This window comes from Eschrichtius robustus, chromosome 6 (assembly GCF_028021215.1).
Source record: "Eschrichtius robustus isolate mEscRob2 chromosome 6, mEscRob2.pri, whole genome shotgun sequence".
In the NCBI taxonomy this organism is placed as follows: domain Eukaryota; kingdom Metazoa; phylum Chordata; class Mammalia; order Artiodactyla; family Eschrichtiidae; genus Eschrichtius; species Eschrichtius robustus.
In genome coordinates, this window is record NC_090829.1 from 21622559 (window position 1) to 21645670 (window position 23112).

Here is a 23112-nt window from a genome sequence, read left to right on the forward strand (position 1 = left end):
TCCTTAACTATTCCTTATGAACCCTGACTTGTGTGTGATACTGGCACTGCATATATGTATGCAAATAAGGTCAAGGATTTCTTCTGAGACATTAGTTAATGTTTAGGGAGTAACTCTATGAACCTTGTGTGGCCTGGGGGTGGTGGGGAGTTGTCAAGAGTGCAAGGCCGTTGCACTCTGGGTACTGACAATTACTCACGAGGTGTTACAAGGCATGACGTCGGGTGGCCTGGTCTCAAGATACGTGGAGCGAAACAGAAAGGTGGTAACTTCTTGCCTGGTTACCATACTGCAGGGAAGTGTCTGTCCCACTGCAGCCTCGGCAGGCCCAGCGGCCCACGTTTGCCTTTTGTGATCTGGTCTATCAGCCGCCGAGAGCCGTGGCTGTCCCTGCCTCTCCAAGATGGTGCGGAGTCCGGCCATTGCCCTCCGGGTCCTCGGTGATGTCCCCGGCTTGGCAACTCAGAGCGGCAGTCGCCCTTTCCAGCTCTAGCGTGTGCCTGGCGCCCTCCCCAGACCAGGCGGCACAGAACGTCCGGAGACCCGGCCAAGGGCAGGACCTGCAGCAACGCCCGGCCGCCCCTCCGCACGGATGTCAGCTCCAAGGGCGTGGCGGGGCACGGTGCGCTGAGCCCCCGCAGGCGACGCTCAGGCTCCCGGGGACCACTTCTGAGGGAGCCAGCCCTCCCCCGAGGCAGTTATTAGAGAGCCGGAGCGAGGGCGCGGGGCCGGAGGGCTCCCCGCAGCCGCCCACCCGGTCCTCTGGGAGCCGAGTCCTACCTGGAGCAGGAGCGCCCCGGAGCTCGAGGACGGCGGAGGAAAGTTGGGGGGAGAGGGCGCGGAGCCGCGAGCTTAGAAGCCGAGGCCGGTGTCCGCGTCTCATGAATATGCAGGAGCCACCTCCCTCCCTCCGTGACGTCACGGGCCGTCCCGGGGTGAGCGTCGGAGCTGCTCCGGGTCCGCGCCAGTGAGCGCGGCTGCTGCGGGCGAGCTAGCGGCGCGGCGGCGGGCACCGGAGGCCGAGCGCGGCGGCGCCCGAAGCGCACCCAGCGGCAGGGCAAGGCGGCCCGAGGCCCGGCGGACACCGGCAGGAGAGAGCCGGCGAGGGCAGTAGGCGGCGGCGGCGGCAGCGGCAGCTCGTAGGCGGCGGCGGCGGCGGCGGCGGCGAGGATGGTGACTGGGAGGCTGTGCTGGGTACCGCTCCTGCTGGTGCTGGGCGTGGGGAGCGGCAGCGGCGGCGGCGGCGGGGGCAGCCGGCGGCGCCGCCTCCTCGCCTCTAAAGGTGGGTGCTGGGGAAGTTTCTTCGTCTCCGAGGAGGGAAGCAGGGCGGGCTTGAGGGTGCAAGCGGCGGGGACCCCGCTGGATTTGCACACCCTCCCTTGCCGCAGCTTCCCTGGCCTCCGTGCGCCCGGGATGACCAAAGTGAGCGCCCTGCGCCCTGGACCAGAGAGATTCCACCTGCGGACGCCGGCCCAACCCCTGGGCAGGTTCTAGGGACCCAGGAGAAAGCCAGGTCTGGGGAGTCCGGACAACTTTGGGGGCTTTCTGCGCCGGAGTGGGGGTGTAGTGGCCGAGTGGCGGGCTCCGGCCCGGGAGCGGCGGGAGCAGGGCGCTGGCACGGCGCGGACAGGCAGTTGTCTGCTCCAGCCCAGAGGGAGGAATCAGTGGCGGCGCCTTCAAAGGAGGGAGCAGAGCTCGTCTCCCAGCTCGGGGATGGGGTGGAAACTTGTGGGCTCCGGGGAAGGCCTCCCTGGCTGGCTTCAGGATCCCCCAGGGTGGCTCTGGCTCCCCTGGGAACGCGCGCCCTCGGGGTGGGCCGCAGAGTCCGGAAGAAGTGCGGGATGTGACCCTCCCCATAACCTCTCCGACTGTGCTTGGGCACCGGAGCACAGAGGCGCAGAATCCGGTGACCTCCCTCCCCGCAACCCTATTGGCTTGGAGTTCTTGACCTCCCCGCTTCTCCCGCCCCGGAGGAAGCGAGATCCTGGTGAACGCCTGGCGCGGTCGGGAGACTGTAGGCTGGCGAGCCGCGGAATTTGCTGCCTGGGAGCGCGGGGCGGAGCGCCGGGGTGGGGGCGTCTGGAGGGCGAACTGAAACGGAAAGTCACGTGCTTGCTGGACGGTGGTGGGAGAGGCAAGGGAGGAGCAGAGCGGGCTTGGGTGGCGGTGGGCGCAGGAGAGGCGGTGGCAGTTCTGGGCTGGAGTGCCCGGCTTGGTGGTAACTTGTTGATTCTCTGCGTTTTGACTAGGATAGGCGGGCGTGCGCTTGGTTTAAAGGCTGTGGCCAGATTTGCCCGGCAACCAGTACGGGAAGGAACGTGGTCACTGACAATCCTCAGAGGACGGAGGAGTTTGCTCTTGTAGATAAAGAGGCTCCCTATTAGCGGCAACCTGATTTGCAAACTGGCTTTGAACCGTAGCTTACCTGTGGCTCAGGAGGGAATGTATTCTACGTTTAATTACCCTTGTAGGGTGGGGAGAGCGCGAGGCAGCCAGTTCGCCTCCTCAGGACCTCGGAAATGCCTCTCCCGCTACTTGAGAGTGAGACGGTTGAGAAGAATAGGAGAGTTTCTGTTTATGCTGTAATCTTTTAGTTTGGTGGCATCGTTTTTTGTAACATTATTTTATAAGCAGGCATCCTATTCCTTTTCATCAATTCCTACCCCCACCCCCATCCTTGAGAGGTAGTGTTTTGGGGGGGAAGACAAAGGAAAACTGATTATGAAAATGTCTCAAACGTGTGATAAAGGAAAGGTAAAGGAATGGGTAAAGGAGTCGTTGATCATTCAGAGAGACGCTTGTTTTGGTGAAAGCAAGAATAAAAAACAATGAACGACCAAATCTTTTGCTCTCTTTCTCCAGTATAGACACTTCGTTAAATAAGCAGATTACATGCTTTTGATTTTTTTCGTCACTTTGTAGCGGAGCAAATGGCGTATGTTTAAGCCGATGTTTACATACCGGGGGGCTCACAGCAAGTGAAGGAAGGGAAAAAAACCTTGTTTGGGAAGAAGACCTGGTATGCTTATGCATCGCCTAGTTCCCAGGTCAAAATGGAAAACTTGGTAGAGATAAAAGAGAAAGATTGAAAAGAAAAAAAAAAAAAAGAAATCCAGGCTCTCAGTGATTCACGCGTATGTGAATAATTATGTGCATTTTAACCAACACCTTGCATCTTCTCCACTTAGAACATATTCATTTCATGTTGAAAATAAGCCATTTGTCTTTCCGGAGTAAAAAGTTGATTGGTCCTGCGGAGCTAGAGTTGCTGTCTGAATCCCCCGCGTTCTTCCCTCTTTCTCTTTCCAACCACTGGGGGGCTGCAAAGGGCGCTGTTAGCTACATTTTTCTTTTCATTTCTTTTTTAAAGACAAATGTGTAATATTTGATCAAAACAGAGACATTTGCTATGACACTTTAGCTGGGATTTACAGGGCTGACTCTCCTTATTACAATGCACGTGCATTTTATGTCTCCAAATTTCATATAATTTCTGAAGAACATTTGAGATACTGAAGGTATGCTTCATATATGATGTGTCCCACCACTGACTTTGCCTTTTCTAAGGTTCATGTCATTATTATCCCCATCACTAAAAAGGAGAAAAGTCAGGAAGACCTATGAAGAAGATTGAACAAAAAAATAGCTTTCTTTTTCCATACAATTCTGAATTCATTCACAGAGGAAAAATGGGAGTGGGGCGTCAAGCTGCCTGGCAGACTTGAATGCACCCTCTGGACAACTGTCTGGAAGTATGTCCTCCCGGCTTGGGCTCGTGTACGATGTCGTGTTTGTGGCACACAGCTTGTTCTGCCTTTGTGTTTCTTGCTTCTTGCTGTACGGAATCGAGCAGCTAATCCCTGAGAACTGTTTGGGGTTTTCGCAGAATCGCTGCACTTTGAGTACAAACATATTCCTGACGTCAGAAATAATACAGTGGCCAGGCAGCTATTATAACCCCTTCCTTTTCTCTCCTGTATCTTGATTATTCAAAAAAGACAAACACTTCCTGCATGCCTTGAAAAGACCAGATCCTATGCATGTGTTTCATGAGCAAAGCTTGGGAAGGCATTGTGGACCCAAGGAGCCTCTAGAGCAGAGAAAGTCATGTCTTATCCAGGGAGAAAAAGACAATACAAAAAACCTCTTAAGATTTGTACCAAATTTGGTGATACATCAGTGGTCTCAGGTCTCAGGGATCTGGTACACAAACGCTTTTTAGTTCTCAACATCCAGGTATTGGTTGTTCAGGACAATGCTCGAGTAGAGACCATCAGCGATAACTGATGTGGTGCCCGCCTGTGTGCCCAGAGCCTGGCTCAGTGCTCTGGAGGATTCTTAGCAAATATAAGAAGATCACTGCCCCCCACCATTCCCATCTCAGTACTACCTTGCTTTGAGAGCTTTGATCTGGCTGGAGACAAGATTTTTATGTGAAGACTTTAAGAGAATGACAGCAGGCCGAGTTTGTGCCAAGTATAGTACGATGCGATGGGGACACAGACAAGGGAGATAGGAAGAGGGCTTGCAAGCACAGCATTTGGTAATAGGGAGGGGAAGAGACAGAGCAGAATTATAGCAGCAGTTGTATAATTGTAGTAACTGCAGTTTGTGGAACTTCTCCTTAGTGTGTTACAGGCACTGCGCTAATCCGTTTACCTGGGCTGTCTCTCATTTTTACAAATGCAGGGCTGGTTTTGGTAGCCCATTTCACAGAGGAAGACACTAAGTCTGAAAGAGGGCAAGTGACTTGCCAGGACCACCAGGGGAGGATGTGACACTGGGGTGAGAATGCGAAGGCTCACCATGGCCAGTGCCCCTTGACTGTTCATTGCATATTCTCCCCTTTGGATTTAAAGGCAGATCTAGTGACCACAGGGAAGCTGACTGTATCTCTGAGATCCCCAAGAGCCCCTGTGGCCCTGCATACACAGGGGGAGAGTCCAGGGCTGCTGTTTCAAGGGGCCTGTTGGGAGATCAATGGAGTGGGCCTTGTTCTCATCCATGGAAACCTGTACTGTAGCTTCAAGCAGCAGCCTCATCCTCCCTCTTACAGATTCAAAAACCATCCTTGCATATTCCAAAGTGCACATGCAGAACCTCCCGCGGGGGCGAAGGTGGTGTGGAATTTTTATGGTGAATTGTCCTATATCATCTCTTGGAAAGTAGCATGTGTCTCCTGGGGGTGTGGCAGTTATTTCCCCAACAACTGAAGCACAAATGACAAAATGTCCTCAGCACTGCATCAGAGGGTGCACTCTGACCTGCACTCATCCCAAAGCACCTGTGGTTCCTGGACCAGGATGTGCTCATTCCTGTCCTGGACCCTTTGGACCATGTCTTCAGGCTAGACGGTCACCTTCCTCAGCCTAATGCCTTCTGTAACTCAAGACACAGCCAGGCCTGGGCATGGCTTCCCCTAGGAGCCTTCCCTGACTGGTCCCCCTGGCTGGTCCCCCAGGATGTGGCTCTCCCTCTGGTGTACCTGTGCTCCTTGTCTGGCTCCAGCACTGCCCTGTGAGCCCTGAGGGCTGGAATCTTGTCCTGATTCTCCCTCCCTGTCCTGATCTCCAAGTCCACCCCACTGCCTGGCCTCCGGATGTGAGCCGAGCAGTCAGTAGTGAGTGGCTTGGTGAATCCACCGGTTTGCAGTTGCAGTGCTATTGTTCAATGACACAGAGATTTTGGATGTTTTCTCCTGTCCTGTAGGAAGGAAAATTTGGGCTTCATAGCGAGAGAAACCTGGGTTCCAATCCTGGCCCTACTGCTTCCCAGTTAGATAATCTTGGACAAATCAGTGAATCCCTTTGAACCTCAGTTTCCTTATCTATAAAATGGGGATACAAAGATCTACCTTGCCAAGTGGTTGTCAGGAAAGTGTTTAGAAATCACTTAGCACAGTCCATGGCATGTAAATAGCGTTAAATACACAGTGACTGTAATTACTCTAATTACTGATCATTTAAACCCTGGGTTCTAGCATCTGAGATTTGGTGACATTCTCCCTTTCTGACTGACCTCTTGGCAGTTCAGTAGCTTCGTTCATATCTTCCCTCCGTTCAAACTCTGTTCTCTCTGTCTCTGTGTCTCTCCACATGTGCTATGTGTGGACATAGTCGTATATAAATACATGCACACGTAGACATTTGGCTTGAATTGTGAAAACACCTGCCTCTTTCACTAGTCTATGAATGCCTTTGAGTCTGGGACCCATGTCTTGTCTAATTCATCTCAAAAGCCCTGGCACTTAATGCAGGGCCAGCTCTGAGGAAGGACTCAGCAATGTGTGTTATCTAAATAAATAAACATCTCTATGTGCCACTGCCGAAGGTGTGGGATTCTGGTCTCTGGAGGAAGAGCTTTATTGGTGTGATCTGGGTCGTAAAGAGAAGTCCCCTGACCAGCAAACACTATCCTTCCAACCTTGCTGTCCCAGAAAGCAGAGAAGCACTCTTTTTTGTTTGTTTGTTTAAGACACTGGCAACCTCTGTGATGATGCATGTTTATGTGGAAGGGGATAATTGACACTGTGATAACCAAATGACAGCTTGAGACGGATTATTAATTTTTTATTTATTATCTAGCCCACCACTAATTGGACCCTGTGGAAATTGGAATGGTGGGTTTGCAGATGAACCATGAGAGGACTGAGCTGGGGGAAACATGCTGAGCTGAAGACACTGGCACTAAACAGGACAGAAGTTCGCCATCTTAATCAGCTGGGGCTTCTGTAACAAAAATAACATAGATCAGGTGGCTTAGAAACAACAGAAATTGATTTCTACAGTTCTGAAGGAAGGAAGTCCAAGAATGATTATGTTCTGGTGAGAGTTCTCTTCTGGGTTGCAGACTGCTGACTTCTTACTGTGTCCTTCTGTGTGGAATGCAGAGAGAGGAAGCAGGCTCTCTCACGACTCTTACAAGGACACTAATCCCATTCGTGAGGGCCCCACCCTCATGATCTCTTCTAATCCTAATATGCTGGGATTTGGGTTGTAAGGAGAGGGTCTCCAAAAGGCCCTGTCGCCTAATACTATCACACTGAGGGTAGAGTTTCAACATGTGAATTTTGGGAGGACACAAACATTCATCCATACCAATCATGCTGTCAGCTTTGGGGGAGCAATAGGCAGAAGACAGGAGGCGGCAGTGGTTGGAGGAGGATGCTTGGGGTGAGAGTGAGGCCGACCCAAACATGCATTGGGCCCCATTTTTAGCTGTTTCAGCCAAGAGCTATGTCTCAGTCTCCTGTTATTCTCTATGAGTGGAATGAAAAGCTAAAACAAATATCAGATATCAAAGAGCTCTGTCTAGGGCAAACATCACACATGACACAAACTATTGGAGAACTTGGTAGCTTCTGGGAAAAGGGTAGTAGAAGACTGTGCATGAAACACCTGGAAAAAGTTTTGTAGGAAAGGAAGAAATTGGCAAGGATAGGAGAAGCCAGCAAAGGTTAACAGAGAAAATGAAAGAGGTCTTGATGGGTGAGTGGGCATTTGGTCAGCAGATAGGAGGTGGGCAGGACAGGTAAATGCAAGGTAAGAATGCCTATGTTGGTACACAGGCAGGAGTAAGGAGGGAGCCCAGCCCTGGACAAATATATTTCTACATACAGATTTATAAGGCTAATAAAAGAGTGAATGTTTATTGAATGCATACCGTGTGCCAGGCACTATTTTAAGCACTTCATATATGTCAGTTGGTTTGATCTTAACCCCAGTTGGTTTGATCTACCAATGATGCAGGTAGAATTACTATCCCATCTTTACAGAGGAGGAAACTGAGGCCCAGAGAAGGGAAGTAACTTGCCCAAGGTCCCACAGCTTAGAGACAGTAGAACTGAGATTTGAACCTAGAACAGTGTGGCAGACATGGATTTCCCATATCACACAGGCTTACCTAGCAGAGTGATGTGTTTTCATCCCGAGGAAGGCTCTGAGTGAGGCCAGAGAGGCTCTGTTGCCCTGGAACATTCCGAGGCAGTTCAAGAACATTTGGGTTTCACTTCAAAATTGCTGAAAGAATCAGTTTCTCTGGAAGCCTCACTCTCTGACTGACTTCCCCGTCAGGAGCGAACATCGTCTTTCTTTTCTTGCCTGGGCAGCTGGAAGCCTTCCTCCCCTCCCGTCATGCTTGGCCTCAAGTAGAGAAGGCAGCTGTCTGCATTGCATGGTCCATTGGAGGGGTCTCCTGCATCAGGAAGACCTCCCAGCAGTTGTTCATTTGGGTTAAACATGGCCCTCCTCTGACTCCTTTTTTTTTAAGCAGGCAGGGTTAAGAAAAGCTACCACAGACACTTTCAAGTATATTAGATGTACTTGAAGCCTGGACTCTGGGGAGAATGAGGAGGGGATGCTGAAAGGCGAGTGTGGCAAGAGGGGAGAGAGATGGCATAGATGAAATAGAAGGTAACGTGACTGCTTATAAGGCTGCCTTTTCTTTTGCTGTTGTGGCAGGATTTTATATATGTCAATTGTCTTTTTCACAAATACCCATTTTACAGATTGGTAAGTGAACACCACAGGGCATGTAGCCGCAGAGCCAGGAATCAGACCAAGGGGTCAGACTAATTGCAGTTGGTTGCAACCCAGCACCAGGAAGCCAGGTGATATCTTGGATGATGTCACCCAAAGGCCACTTCTCCCACTTCTTAGTAGTTTTCTAATCCTCAGGCACTTGTTTCCAGTACCTTCTCAGGACTTTCCTTGTCCCCAGCTCAGTGTTCTCGGCTTACATCAGTCCTCCGGAGATGGCCCTGACCAACTCTTCTCCTAGCTCACCTTAAGCCCTGCTCAGAGGCTTGCTCCATGTCTGTCCCCTCTAGGATGCCCTGGGGTACCACCAGCCCCATGTGTGCCAACCCAGCCTCTCATCTTCCCTCCAGGAATCTGCTGCTTACTCTGTGGCCTCTGTTTGGATGAAAGGTACAACATCTGCACACTCACCCAAGCCAGAGCCCTGGAGTCCTCCAGCATCCTCATCTCTCCTCTTCCATCACACCCAATCCTTCATCAAGTCCAGTTGATTCTACCCATAAAGACCTAGAACCTTCCCACTCCCCTCCATGCCCATTGCTACTGCCTTATTTAGCATCTCTTGGGACTGAAAGCACCCCCTCCTCATCCCATCCATCACCCTGTTGCCAGGATGAGTCACATCAACCCCAGTCCCACCAGGCCTATAAGAAATTCCATCCCAATCATCATGAATTCCATCCTTCACCATCCATGCTGCAGTCTGTTAAGGTCCCAGGGTTTTGAGAATAATGTAACACTCTTGGAATTGCCTCAAGGTTCCATCCCTCACAGGTTACCCTTGTGATGCTCATTGTCTGAACAGCCTGGCCTCTTGATGTCCCTGGCTGACTCTCTACTTCCATGGGCAGCAGAATCTTTGCTGCCACTGGGGTTCCAGCACCTGAAGTCCAATTCTCCTATTACATTTCATTGCCATTGCCCCGGGGGGTGCTTGGGGATAGGAGATGGAACAGGCCACCAGTTCCCATCCTAGAGGAAACCAGCCCTTCTCCCACCTTCTACCTCTCCTATCCCTACCATCACCCCTTCAAGGAGCTCAGGCATTCATAGAGCAAAGGCCTGGACCGAGTGTCTACAGAGATCTTCTGCCTACGCTCTTGCAACCCAAGCCTCCTCTGAAGCTAGGATACACAGAGAGCCTCACCCCTGATGACAAACCACAGTCCTCTCAAGATAGATCCAAACTCTCCAGCCTCACATAAAAGTCCGTTGATGGTTTCTCCCCTCACTTCTCATCTGGCCTCCTCTTCTCTCAGTGAACTTTCCAGCAGTTTCCAGATAATAAATACTATCTTCTATCAAGAGCTTACTGTGTGCTGGGCTCTGTTCTGAGTGCTTTATAGGTATTAATAATCATTCAGTCCTCCAGCCACTCAGTCAGATGTGTGCTCTTATTATCCCCATTTTACAGGTGAGGAAACTGAGGCCAGGAAGGTTAAGCTACTTACCTAGTTCACCCAACTACTACTACTACTACAGCAGAGCTGGGATTTGAATGGACAAAGTCTAGTTTCAGAGACTAGCCCCTTATCTGTTGGGTTAGTGACTCTCAAGCCTGGATGCACAGTGGAACCACTTGAGAGTTTCAAAATAACAGAGATGCCTGGAACACCCCTGCAGAGATGCTGGTGTCATTGATCTAGGTTAGGACTTGGGATTTAGTTTAAAGCTCTCAGATGTTTGTGATGCCCAGCCAAGGTTGAGAAGTGCCCCTGCCAACCCCTATTGCTGACAGTTACCCAGGGAATGCTTCATTTCTTGGCATGGGTTGCAGGGCTGCTACTGGGTGGGGGCCTTGACCCTCTTTATTTCACCACCTCTGGTTTCCCCCACCACAGTGCCTATCGCCTCCCTGTCTCCCCAGGCAGACTGTGAGCCCCTCGAGGGGGAAGCATCCTGTGTGACTGGTGCCCAGCACAGTCTGAGGTCCAGAGTGAATGCTGAGTGTTGAGGGAGTGACGATATGCCAGGGTGATGCCACCCACAGTGGCTGCAAGTCCCTCAGGACTCTGCCCATGCACACTTCCCCCGGTCAGGGCTACTCCCTGCCTTTGGTCACTGGTAGGAACTAGTCATCAGGCCTCTCCCCTTTAGTTAACTGATTCTCCTTCCAAACCAATGACAGCATTCACTTTGTAAAGGTTGAAAACACTCAGTTCTGCAGATGAGTTGAGAGAACTCTAGCCACACCAAGATGTGTAAGGGAGTCAAGTCCAGCAGATGCCGCTGGAATTCTCACTGAGAAAGGCTGTAAATGCCACTCCCGTAGCTTCTAAAAATGCTTAATTGGCTGAAATTTGACTTAAGTTTTGCCGATTGAAAAAAAAAAAAAAACACACAGCACATCATTTTTGTGATTTCTGCCACTTTGCATTTCCGTGACGTCTGTTGTATAATGTAGTTAAACAAATCTTCAGTCTTCAAAGAAGCCTGACGGGGAAATCGCCTGTGGAGAAGGCAGCGACTCCAAGTCACGTGACTTGGATCCACTGATCCGTGTGAGGCTCAGGGCACATCACTCAGCCCTCTGGGATCTGCTTTTCCCTGTGCAGAAAGGACAGGATGGCACCTCCCTCCTCTATTCAAGAAAGTTCTGAGTATCCACGTGCAAGTGGCTCTGAATACCCTTTGGAAGGATAAAGTGCTTAAGAAAATAAGGTGATCAGATTTAAGAAACTGGTTTTGAGACTTCAGGAAACCCTCCAAGCAAAACCCTACATCTTTCCATCTTTATACTGTCTTACCAATTTAATTAATGATATTTTCAGGAGAAGTCTGAATTTAGCGGTAAGGCCCTTCCTAATTCTGTAATGTATATTCTGCCTATGGTACACAGTGGGTGTTCACCATGGTTATGCAAGGGGTGCAGCAGTTGCAGGCCCATAAATTTTCAGGGAAGACCCAGTCAAAACTGTTAATATGATGTCAAGTTGATGTGTCATTTTCCAATTTGCATGGCTAACTGCATTGCAGCAAATTAATTAAAACAGATAAATGTTAATCTAATGCATGTCTCCTTGTAATGAATGAAATATAACCATTACAGGGTATTTGATTTATTATTTTAGTTTATAAAATGCCGAATTCTTCTGTAAAGTTAGATACAATAAGAGGAGAAGCTGACCCATATATAGCACTAGGAAAAATAATCACATTTCCGTAAATTAATCACTCTCTAAAAGGATATAGTTCATTAACACCATGAACTGAAAGCGTTAGATGTAAATTAGATTAACCTTTTTAGCGACACTTGCATTTATATTGCATACTCTCTTCAAACTCCAAGCACTTTACATATATTAATTCGATGAACCCTCCCCAGACCCTTCTTAAGTAAGTACATATATCAAAGTTGGAAGGGAGGAGAAATGAAACCCTTCAAAAATACTGAAATCCTGGTCTTAAGATTTATGATTTCCTCTTCAGCAGTACAGTGTATGCTGGACTTCTGGAGCTTGAGAACGTGGGTGGTATTCAGGCTCTCTCGTGCTGTCGGGAAACAATTAGTCCATCACTCAGCACCTGAAGCCAGAGATGCTTGTGCTTGGTGCTCAGGCCAAATGCTCAAAGGAAACCCTCTGCCTTCTTTCACAAAACACACCCCAGCAACAGTGGGTCTGGCTGTGGACAGGGCAGCCCCAAGTGGGTGTGGGTGATGGGAACTTAATGCCCCACTGGGGCCTCCAAGGGTCATCTTCCCTTGGGCCAGCTGCGGCTCCTCTTTTACATCCCTAACCTTGATCATCTGGGTGCTGAGGATGAGCTGTGGTGAGCAAGACCTTGGGAGGCTATTGGGAGAAGAAAGAAGGAGGGACAGGGAGATGGGAATGGGCTTAACCTCTTCAGCTGGGGGTCTCTACTCAGGCCCGCCTGAGTTGGGGGCCAAGACCGCTGTCTCTTTACCTGCTGGGATGGAGAGTGAGCGCCTGAGAGAGGAGGAGTCCCTCTCCATCTAGCTGAAAGCCTGCTCCTCAAAGAAACTTTCCTGAGCCAGGACCTGGGTCTTCTGTAGCAGCTTGTCACCGGGACCACTCCTCTCCTATGGGGGCTCTGCCTACTTGCAGGACTTACTGTCATTGCCTGCTGGAGATTGCACAGAGGGGAGAGGAAGCAGGGCTTGCATTATAAAAGCCTATGAAGAATCAGGGGAGGAGACTGTAAGCATTTCCTGAGCTTGGTTGACTGTGTGTTTGGGTGAGTTTGGTGGTTTGAGGTTCTGAATATTTATTTTTCCAACTCTTTCTGTTCCTTCAAGTTCTCAAACCCGCAAGTGCTTTCCTAGGGGCAGATTTTCACTTTATTCCACAAACCCATTGAAATGCTGTGTGTTTCAGACAACGGCCTGCCCTGGAGCTAGTGCATCACTAATGGTTAGATGTGAAATAGAATGTAGGAGAACAACGTTGGAGTGTCGGGGATTCTTCTCCCTGCTTCTGGAGTTGGAAAATCATGTACTCTGGTCCTCATGCAAGGACGGTTTAACACCACGCAGTCCTAGAATCTCAGCTCATTCTGCTCTGCCGGCACTTCTTGGCACACTTGTCTGCTGCAAAATGCTCCAGATTCTCTCCTCCAGACCTCGTATGGAAGGGATTAAGAATTTGGATTTAGGGGACTTCCCTGGTGGCTCAGTGGTTAGGAATCTGCCTGCCAATGCAGGGGACATGGGTTCGAGCGCTGGTCCGGGAAGATCCCACATGCCGCGGAGCAACTAAACCCGTGCGCCAAAAAAAAAAAAGAATCTGGATTTAGAGTCAAGAACTAAGACAGGCCATCACTCAGGAAACTCACAGAAATGCTAGGGAATGAGAGAAAATATTGAATTTGCAGTTTATGGTATTTTAAGAGTTTCCTTTCTTCCTTCCTCCCTCTTCATTTCTTTTTTCTTGTGTGTTTTTGTTTGTTTGTAGGAGGGTGCTTGGTCATTTGGAGCAGGGAAGGAGGCTAAGATAATTTATAATCAGAGTTAAAAAGAATTTCACTTTCAAGACCTAGATTTCACTTTCTTTTTGTTGGTTATTTTCTTTTTTCCCAAAAGCAAACCAATTATTTTGGCTTTATGACACCCTCATGAGAAATATCAAGATGGTTGTATCTTACGTATTAATTTTTAAATTATATTTAAGTCTTTTTAGTGATTTAGTCTTCTTTTAACTAGAGGTCACTAATAAAGCACTTTTTTTTTTTTTTACTGCACTTGCATCTTTTTCCTCTTGAAAACCCCCCTGCCTCCCTTCCACCCCAATCTTCCTGTCCTTAAATTGCAGCCCTCTTACGTGGATCAACTCAAGTCAGAGACCAGCCAATAATCTTTGCTTGAAGATGGAGTTTCCCTGGAGTTTTGCTTTCAGACGTGTCCCACCTCTTGTCCCAGAGCCCACGAGGGAGGAGGGGAGGGCTGACGGAATTGTTGGGTCACCTTCAGCACCCTTCTCATCCGCTGCTTCCCCCTCCTGCGATATCTCTTCCTGCTCCCCAAGTCCCTCCAGGATCTCTCTCTGCAAGACCTTGGTGGCACCAAGGTCTGCTTTTGGAGGTAGTGTTTGGCTGCTCCCTGGAAACCACTTCTTAAATTACTACCAATAATCATGAGAATCATCATCTTCCTAATCTTACAATTTGTTTTCTCCATCCAATGGGAAATGTGAATAGAAGCATCTTTAGAAAATTTTGCTACTTCTGTGGATCAGAACCACCTAATCTTTAACTAAAGACAGAGGGCTCGCTATGCAGCCACAGCTTCAAAACAAGTCACGTGGTTCATACTTCCAACCAAATGGGCTCTGGTAGAGGAACTTTGGAGCTGCCACTGCCCCTGTCTCAAGTCTACTAGACGTGGTGACCTAATGCTCTCCTTACATCATCTTATCAGAGAGGAAACACTCTGACTTTCCTGTAAGCTAAGGCAATGGGACATGATGCAGGATCTCACTTGGCGACGTGCGCATTTAGAAAGAGAGGGCGCTGCTCAACCCCTAGGGTTACGCATTCGCACACTGGTGGTGTTTGGGGCAGCGTGGCAGGCTCTCTGGAGGGTGTGGGGGACGTGTGAGGCAGATGGGTCTCTGTCATGGTGCTCAAACCATATTAGGGTGATTTAGCCCCTGTGCTCAAATTGTGGAAGCCCTCCAGGGATGAGTCTATGTGACACCTTATGTCATCTAAAAGCTGGCAGTGGCGGCTACAGGTCTTAAAAAGCTGGGCTCCTGCGCATGCTGACTGCCAGCTCTGGTGGGTCTTGATGTCTTTTCACTCTTGGGTCCCGGCATGGAGATAGCCTGGTACTTGGTGTGGGTGGCTTCCCTGGCAGTGGGTGAAGACGTGCACTTGGACATCCTCTCTCCCCAGAACCAAGGCAGCCTAGATTTCCAGGGAACTTGAGCCCTGCCAATCCCCAGCCCACCCTCCTGAGCACCTAAGAAGGCATCCCAAGAGACAAGGGAGGGGGTTGCCCATCCATTGTGATGCAGGAGCCTCAGGTGTGCAGACTGGGGGTGTGCTCAGACCCAACCACAGAAGCACTGCCTGGATACGGGCACCCAGCCCAGTGTCTCCCCTTCATTAGCCACAAGGACTCACCTGGTTCTCTAGCTAATCTGATTGCATCTGCTTAAAGGCAGGGCAGGGTTTCTCCTGAGCAGCGGCCAGCACACCTGACTCAGCAGTCTGTAGAGCACCGATCCTTCTCTAACTGGTGTTCTCAGTGTGTTCTTCAGTGTCCTGAGCTGTTCTTGTCTCTGGTCCTTGCTTCTTGTGGCAGGCACTATCTATATCCCTGACTCTTGTCTTTCTACTGCAGCCAGCTCAGGATAGGGATGGGGGGGGGGGCGGCGAGAGTGGGGGAGGGATGAGGAGGCAGGGGCCTCACTGCTCAGAGAGCACTTGGTAACTTGGATTCTCCTTGCCTGACTGTACTTCTCTATCCCTGCAGCTCATGGACTGATTCCTCTTTAATCCACTTCTACGCAGCCCTTGGTGGTTCTTCCAAACACACACACCCAGTCCATCACCTCCTGCTCAGAATCCCTCCACGTCGCTTCATCACTTTCAGGATAAAGTCCACTTTCCTTGGCTTATCCCAAAGGGCCCTTAGTGGGTGCCTACCTGTTCCTGGGCTAGAAAGTGAGCTCGTGTGAGCAGAGCCCAGCACCCGCACAGTGCCTGAGGAGTGAATGAGCGAATCTTCTCTCCATACGTTGTCCTCACGCTTCAGCCTGACCTGCAGAAAGAGCCCAGTTCCCTGCCTCATGGGTCTTCTTGTGTCTCTGCACCAATGCACACCCCACCCTTGCCCCATCTGCTTTTGCCTTGTCTGGCAGCCTGATGCCTCTTCTGGGATCCATCCCTGGGCATCCCCTGGGAGTATTCTTACCCCGTACCTCGATTACACAGCTCCCATACGGACCTCCACAGTGGCACTTACCAGCTTGCCTACCTGCCCCCCTGCCTGTTCCTCACTAAACTGTCTGATCCCTGAGGTCAGGGTCTGTGACGTCCTCATCCTGTGCCCCCAGGCATGTATGGTCTAGCACAGGGTAGGTGGGTGAGTGATGGCTGGAGTTCCCTAGAACCCAGCTCGTTGCCTTGTGGGGATGGAGGGCTGGGGTGGAGTTCCCCTTGATTCATCTTTCTCCTTCATCCCCCTGGGTCCCCAGTGCCCATCTTTCCAGTGCAAGCCCACCCGAGTAGGGCTGGTGGAGAAGGAGGATTTGGTTAGGAAGGTTAGCATCGCGGGCTGGGTGCTGGCTATCATTGGCATGAGCTGGTGCATTCAAGGATGGGGAGACAGAGCCAGGCTGGGGGCAGGTGACATGTTGGAGGTGAGACACATTGGGGACTGGGAAGCTAGATGGCTCAGGGCCTTGGACCTCTGAGGCTGATGATTCTGGGGGCCATTTCCAGAGTGTATATGCTTCTGGGATAATTAATGTAAAGTAACTTTCCCATCAATGAAAAAGCTTAGTCATGAGCTCCCTCTTTCATCTGTAACACTGACTGCCACCTATCTGGGAGAACATCTGTCACTGCACCGATGAGAATTAAGCTGTAACCATCGGCTGCTGCGGGTCTTACGCTCTGCCCAGTGCACTCTCCATGTCTCTCAGTGGTTACTCCTTGCCCGTGTCAGCATCCTCTTAAGCCTCAGACTGTAGAAGTCCTACGTGTGTAAAGCATGCCTCCTTTTCCAAACAGGCCATTAGAAGCGATTTGCAGTTAGCGACATCAGATGCATGTGTATGGAGAGGCCAGGATGAGGTCTTCAGTTGGAAAAGCTTTGCCGTCAGTTAGAGTGAGACGGCCCCACGTGATGAGGCCCTTGGGGTGCTGCCCCCATAGCTAGCGAAGTGGGCGAGCAGGAAGAGGTGCTGAGATTCCCAGGCTGTGTACACAGTCCACAAAAAAAAAAAAAAAAAAAAAAAATGAGCAAGTGGGCATCTTTCAAAGTCCACACATTTCCTTCCAGATCCAAGGATATGCTGGTTCAGTTCTAAGCATTCAGGCTTTGACACTGTGCACAGGGAAACGCCACCATCCCCATCCAACCCAAATGCAGGACTTTTGAGGCTGGTGTTGGTAGGGGACGCTCCTGGGGGTGCTCCCGGGGGATGTGGCTGTGCAGGGGTGCACGGGGCAGGTGGCTAACAGCCCTGACTCTGACCCTGAAGCCCCCCTTCTCCTTGGGGCAGGAGTTTTTGTGTAGGTTATGCTGCTGGGGCAGGGGCCTGGACAGGACTGAGATGCCACCTTCCCGTAACTCTGGCTCAAGTGGGAACAGCTTCTCCCTCTAGATATTAAGGCTAGAGCTTGGACCCAACTGGGTTTGACTAAAGGCTCAGGGTGCATAACAGGGAAATAAGCAGAAAGGATTATGAAGGCAGACCACTGGTTTGCATTGCTTCAGAACCAATGGCCCCTTTTTACGAAAAATATTTTGTAGTCCTCGCATTATTATCCTGAAATGAAGTGTACTGATATTACTGCTTGCTTGCATACATAATTTAACAAATCAGTATAATGCTTTAACTGAAATATAAAGAAACTAAACGGAAAATAATGTATCATAAAATAGTGTGTAATGCTTGTGCCCACCTATACTAGAGGAGTAGTGAATTGGATGTTTGCTGTGAATGCCACAGCTACAAATGCAGATGGATCCAGGTGCGTGGTATTGGCAAGTCAAATATCATGGTTGATATTGGGGTGATGTGATGTTAAGAAATGGTGACATACTTCCGGTGAAATTCTGAACAAGACAAAGTACCCTCTGGCCTTAATTCATAGGATGGTTGTATTCCTGAGAAACTTGGGGTTTATTAAAGCTACACGAAGAATATTTAGCTGAGTCATTCCAGTGCCATTAGTACGAGGAAGAGAACCATGGAGTTCTAGATGGTGTGCTGGGGGATGTCCAGGACGAGAGGTGCCTGGAGGATATACCGCAACACACACACACTGACTCCTAAGTTCCTGCTTCTAAGATGTACCAAAGCTGGATCCCATATGTACTTGCAGGTGAAATTGCCTTAAAAGGTAGACAGCTTCTGGAACTGTAGTCTTTCCGGGGAAATTTTGGGGCAAAGGGGAAAATGCCACTAGCTGGTAGACGCCTGAAAGAGGTTGTCCCGTTTCACCAGAAGACCTTCTGAAGAATAAAGCCTTCCCAGGGGGCATGTTGGAAGACTGCACTGAGCCCATCAACCATGTGCTGGAGCATCATTTAAGGGGGTAGACCAGCGGAAGGGAGGACCGCTACTTTGCCTAAGATGGAGCCAGGCTGGGAGTAGGTGACATGTTGGGGGTGAGACAGGTTGGGGCCTGGGAATCTAGATGGCTCAGGACCTTGGACCTCTGAGGCTGATGATTCTGGGGGCCATTTCTAGAGTGTATATCCTTCCGGGATAATTAATGTAAAGTAACTTTCCCATCAATGAAAAAGCTTAGTCATGGGCTCCCTCTTTCATCTTTCAACTGAATACCACGTATTTGGGAGAAGATACTTTGCTTTAAGTATAGAGACATGTCTTCCCCTTTCCCTTCTCCTGCCTCTCTTCCCCACAAGCAGAAGAGTAGGGTGGAGGGGAGGAGGAGAGAGCAGACCACACTCGGCCCCTCCATCAGGAGACTTTGGAATACCTTGCCTTTTTGGGGGGAGCAGAAGCTTTGTGGGTCAGATAGGAGACTGGAGCTTAAAAATGAGTTGGGTTGAGTCTTAGTAATTGAATGAAAAGCTGTAGAATTGGTCTGGAGTCTCTTTAAGGCAGTTGCCATCCAGTGGGAGGGAGGAGCTTGACAGCAAAAATAGGGGGCAAAAGTAACAGCTGTAGGGGGCAAAAATAACAGCTGTAGGGGGCAAAAATAACAGCTTTTCATGTTTATATCCAGATGGATTAAATGCTAACAAACTGGCTAGAGTATATATTATGGTCCATACTGATATTTCAGAGATAAAACATTGTTTTCTTGGATGGAAAATTCTTCCTTAGTGTTCTCATTCATAATTTAGAGGGATGAGGGTTTTTATTTTGTTATTAATCCCTAGGTGTCTGTTTATTTCCCCCCCCCCCCTTCCTTCACATAAGCTTAAAGGTGCTCCTAAGAAAGAGGCTGAATTGCCAAAGAGAGTTTCAGTAACTCTGAGATGAAAGTGCATTTTAATATTTTGATTTAATGGGAAATGGTATATCCCCTTAATAAGGAGTTCAGTGACATTTGGTAGTTCTGTAATATTTGACTTGGAGTTGAGTTTATAAAAATTTCAGCCCAACGGTAACTTCGGGGCACTAAGGGATATGTGTATTTCTGAAATGAGAAGACCTGGTTGACATTCTGATTCTAAAATCAACATCATCTCTTATGCGTCACCATATTTTCAATTATAATGGACGATGGGCCGTGCATTTAAAAGTGCTTTCCCTGCAAGCTCCCTCCCAGACCCAGCTGGGGAGGGAGAGTTCTCACACCAACTCTTCCAACTTAACTTACTAACACGCTTCCTTCTCCAAGACTGCTTTGTTTTTTTTTCTCCCCACATTGGTTCCTCAGGGATTCTTTAGAAAGTGGAATCTTTTTTAACTTCATGGGGGAATTTACATCCTGAGTCACCTGAAAAGGTTGAACTTGGGAAAAGTAAAATCATGGCAGGAAAAGCCTGAGGTTGTATGAAATAGCTCTGACAGCCAGACAAAAGTATTTCTAACAAAATCTGGGGAGTAAAACCAATGTCTAGGGCATGGCGTTCTAGTATCTTTTGGGTGTTTCAGGATGATTCAGACCTTCTCTACATTTGTTTCTCATTTCAGCATTAGCTTACTCTCCAAGGAAACAAATGCCCTAAATGGATTATATCAAGAACCCGATATGCCACTCGTAGGCAGCGAATAAGGTCGGGGTTACACTCAGGCAGTCCTAGGACGCAATGGTTTTGTGGAGTAATGTGGGTTTTTATTTTTAATTTTAAAAAGTTTTTAAAAATAAATTTATTTTTGTAATCAATGGAGGCAAATTTTATATAAGTCACCTATTTCGAGTGTACATTTCAATGATTTTTTAAATAAATTTACCAAATGGCTCAACCATCATCAATCAGTTTTAAAACATCTCTATGACCCCGATAAGATCCCTCATGCCTATTTACTCTTTGTTGCTTTTGTTGTTGTTGTTTGTTTGCTTTGCCAGGAGGCTCAGGAGCAGACGTCCCTACATCAGAGAGTGGTCACAAAACCAGGTCTGCGATGGCCCTCTCTTCTACCCACAGTCAGTCTAGGGTGGGGCAGGCCGGGTCTTTTCCCCACCCACCTCATCCGGCTGGGCTAGAGGAACAGAACAGCTGTGGACTTCGGTGGGGCCTGCTACCAGTGGCTTAGAATTAGGGGCCTCTTCCCCAGCGGGGCTGTGAGCTCCCAGCTGGCCTTATAGCAGGTCTTGACCCCTTCTCCAGTGTACATTGTCAACAGACTCAATAAGATGCAGGTTGGATAGAGAATAGTCAGCAGCCTCAAGGGTGTGTGTGGGGAGGGGATTTGTGTGGCTCTCGAGGGTGCCTTGCCCACATTCCCTCTGCTCCTGCCATTTTCATAGATTCAGGCCCAACTTCCAGCACTAGCTGCCCTGTGCCTGTGTGCTCTCTCTGGCCGTGAGACCCCTCTCTGCCTGTGTGTGTGTGGGCCAGGTCAGAAGTCCCAGGGAATTAACACCCCCAGGAATGGTCCTCCACCAGTGACTGACAGGAGTTGGTGCATCAATACCCCTGCTCCCTTGTCACTCAGGTGGGAGAACACCACAGCCTTTCACATGGTCCTCAAGGGGTTCCCACGAGGTGTGGGCTCCAGTTGCCCGGTTTCCACCCTTTGTTCCTGAGTCATTTCTCCCCTCCCCCACTGGTCTTTCCTGAGATCACCTCCAGATAAACCACCTGCACGCAAATCCTTGTCTCAGGCGGAGCTTGCTCCTGGGGAACCCAAACAGATAGGAGGAGCAAACACGAGAAGGTATTTTTTTTTTTTTTAAGTTAAATTTTATTGGAAATACATTTTTTTTTTTTTTAATTAATTTTTTTTGGCTGTGTTGGGTCTTCATTGCTGTGCGTGGGCTTTCTTTTTAGTTGCGGTGAGCAGGGGCTACTCTTCATTGCCGTGTGCGGGCCTCTCATTGTGGTGGCCTCTCTCGTCTTGGAGCACCAGCTCTAGGTGCGTGGGCTCTAGAGCGCAGGCTCAGTAGTTGTGGCGCACGGGCCTAGCTGCTCTGCAGCATGTGGGATCTTCCTGAACCAGGGCTCGAACCCGTGTCCCCTGCATTAGCAGGTGGATTCGTAGCCACTGCGCCACCAGGGAAGCCCCAGGGAAGCCCCGAGAAGGTATTTTGTAGAGAGCACTTTGTGTGCTCTCTGGACTTTGTGCTCTATAGTAAATCTGGTATTTCAGGGTTTCAGTGCTGCGATTCCTTTGCACATTTAGTCAGACTCACTTGGCGGCTGTGAGGTCTCGTGGGGCGTTTGGAGGACTGCTACCCCTGACTGGTGCCTCCCTTCACTGAACTGGGGCGCTCCTGTGTGGCACTTGGCCCGGCCTTCACTGCCACTCGGGGTGAGGAGGCCTCCCTGCGGCGAGCTCTGTGCAGGGCTCTGCAGCCCAGCGTCCCGGGGCCGGGGGGGTGGGGATGGGCGGCTGTTCCTTGGGGCCCAGGATTCTGAAGGCCCCTTGAGGGCAAGGTTGCCCCAGCTCCTTCCCCAAGATCTGGGCTAAGGTGGGTGTCCAGCCCCGCAGGGGAGATGAGGTGAATTAGGCTGATGCCTGCAGCACACATCATCCACACATCTGGGGCAACATCTGGTGCCTCTGATCGCAGCCAGATTTCTCGAGTGTCTATTTTCAGCATTTTCCCAGAGCGCTTATAAGTGAATTTGCAAAGCGGTTACCTCTGTCTGCAAAGCTTCCTTCACTGACGTGGAACAGCCGGCAGAACAGAAAATCTCTCCCCTCCACCCACCCCGGTTTGCCCATGAGTCTGAATGACTGTGGTCATTCTGTCATTTCAGGTAAGGCAGTGAAAAAATCTGATTGATACAAATTCTGCCCTTTCTCTGAGTGACTTAGTGCCCTGAACCACTGTCGGCTGAGCCGGTTGATGGGAATTAGTCCGTCCGCTTAGCTTCAGTCACATGGCCCAGCTCAAGTGGATGCGATTTGGTATTTTTTATTTTTTTTGACAGACAAATGACTTTATTTCAGAGGTGACTATTCTCAGCATATAAAATATATGTAAATAGGTGATTTCAGGTACTGAAGACAACACCTGATTTATTTAAAAAGTTCTCTTAATTCTGGGTGGCTGACTGATGCATGGTGTGTGAATGGTGTGTGAATCCTGATTCAGTGTATGGGTCCTGATGATGCAACTTAGAAGACATGGGATCTTGGAAAAGTTGCATAACTTCTCTGAGAGTTAGATTTCTCAGCTCTACGATGGGTATATGAAATCCTACCTCAAGACGCTGTTGGAAAGATAAAGTAAGGCCAAGGACGTAAACCACTGGGCATAGCAGAGGCTGGTATTCTGGTTATCTACAGCTACCTAGCAGACTACTCCCCAACTAATCCATGTAAAGCAGCAACCTTTTTTAAAAAAATTTTTTATTGGAGTATAGTTGATTTACAATATTGTACAATGGTATACAGTAAAGTGAATCAGTTTTATATATATATATCTCAGTTACATATATATATGTCATATATATCTTATAGATAGATATATATATATATCTCCATTCTTTTTCAGATTCTTTTCCCTTATAGATTATTACAGAATATTGAGTAGAGTTCCCTGTGCTATACAGTAGGTCCTTGTTGGTTATCTATTTTCTATATAGTAGTATGTGTATGTTAATCCCAATTTATGCTCATAGATCCTGTGGCTTGGGAATTTAGATAGGGGTGGGGTGGAGAGGATAGCTCGTCTCTGCTCCGTGATGCCTGCGGTCTTGAATGATCAGGAATTGGTTGGGATCATCTGGAGGTTTCTTCACTCCCGTGTCTGGTGCCTGGGCCTGGGTGACTCAAGGATTGGGCTCAGCTGG

At 49.2% G+C, this 23112-nt stretch overlaps 1 protein-coding gene across 1 annotated transcript in view; it reads left to right on the forward strand.

Moving 5' to 3' along the window:
* The first annotated feature begins 969 nt into the window (after window positions 1-969).
* Window positions 970-23112, forward strand: part of CLSTN2 (calsyntenin 2) — a 643926-nt gene continuing 621783 nt past the window's right edge. The window contains exon 1 of the mRNA XM_068545999.1: window positions 970-1282. Within this exon, the coding sequence (XP_068402100.1) occupies window positions 1171-1282 (112 nt within the window). The 5' untranslated portion in view covers window positions 970-1170. The remainder of the gene's footprint in view (window positions 1283-23112) is intronic.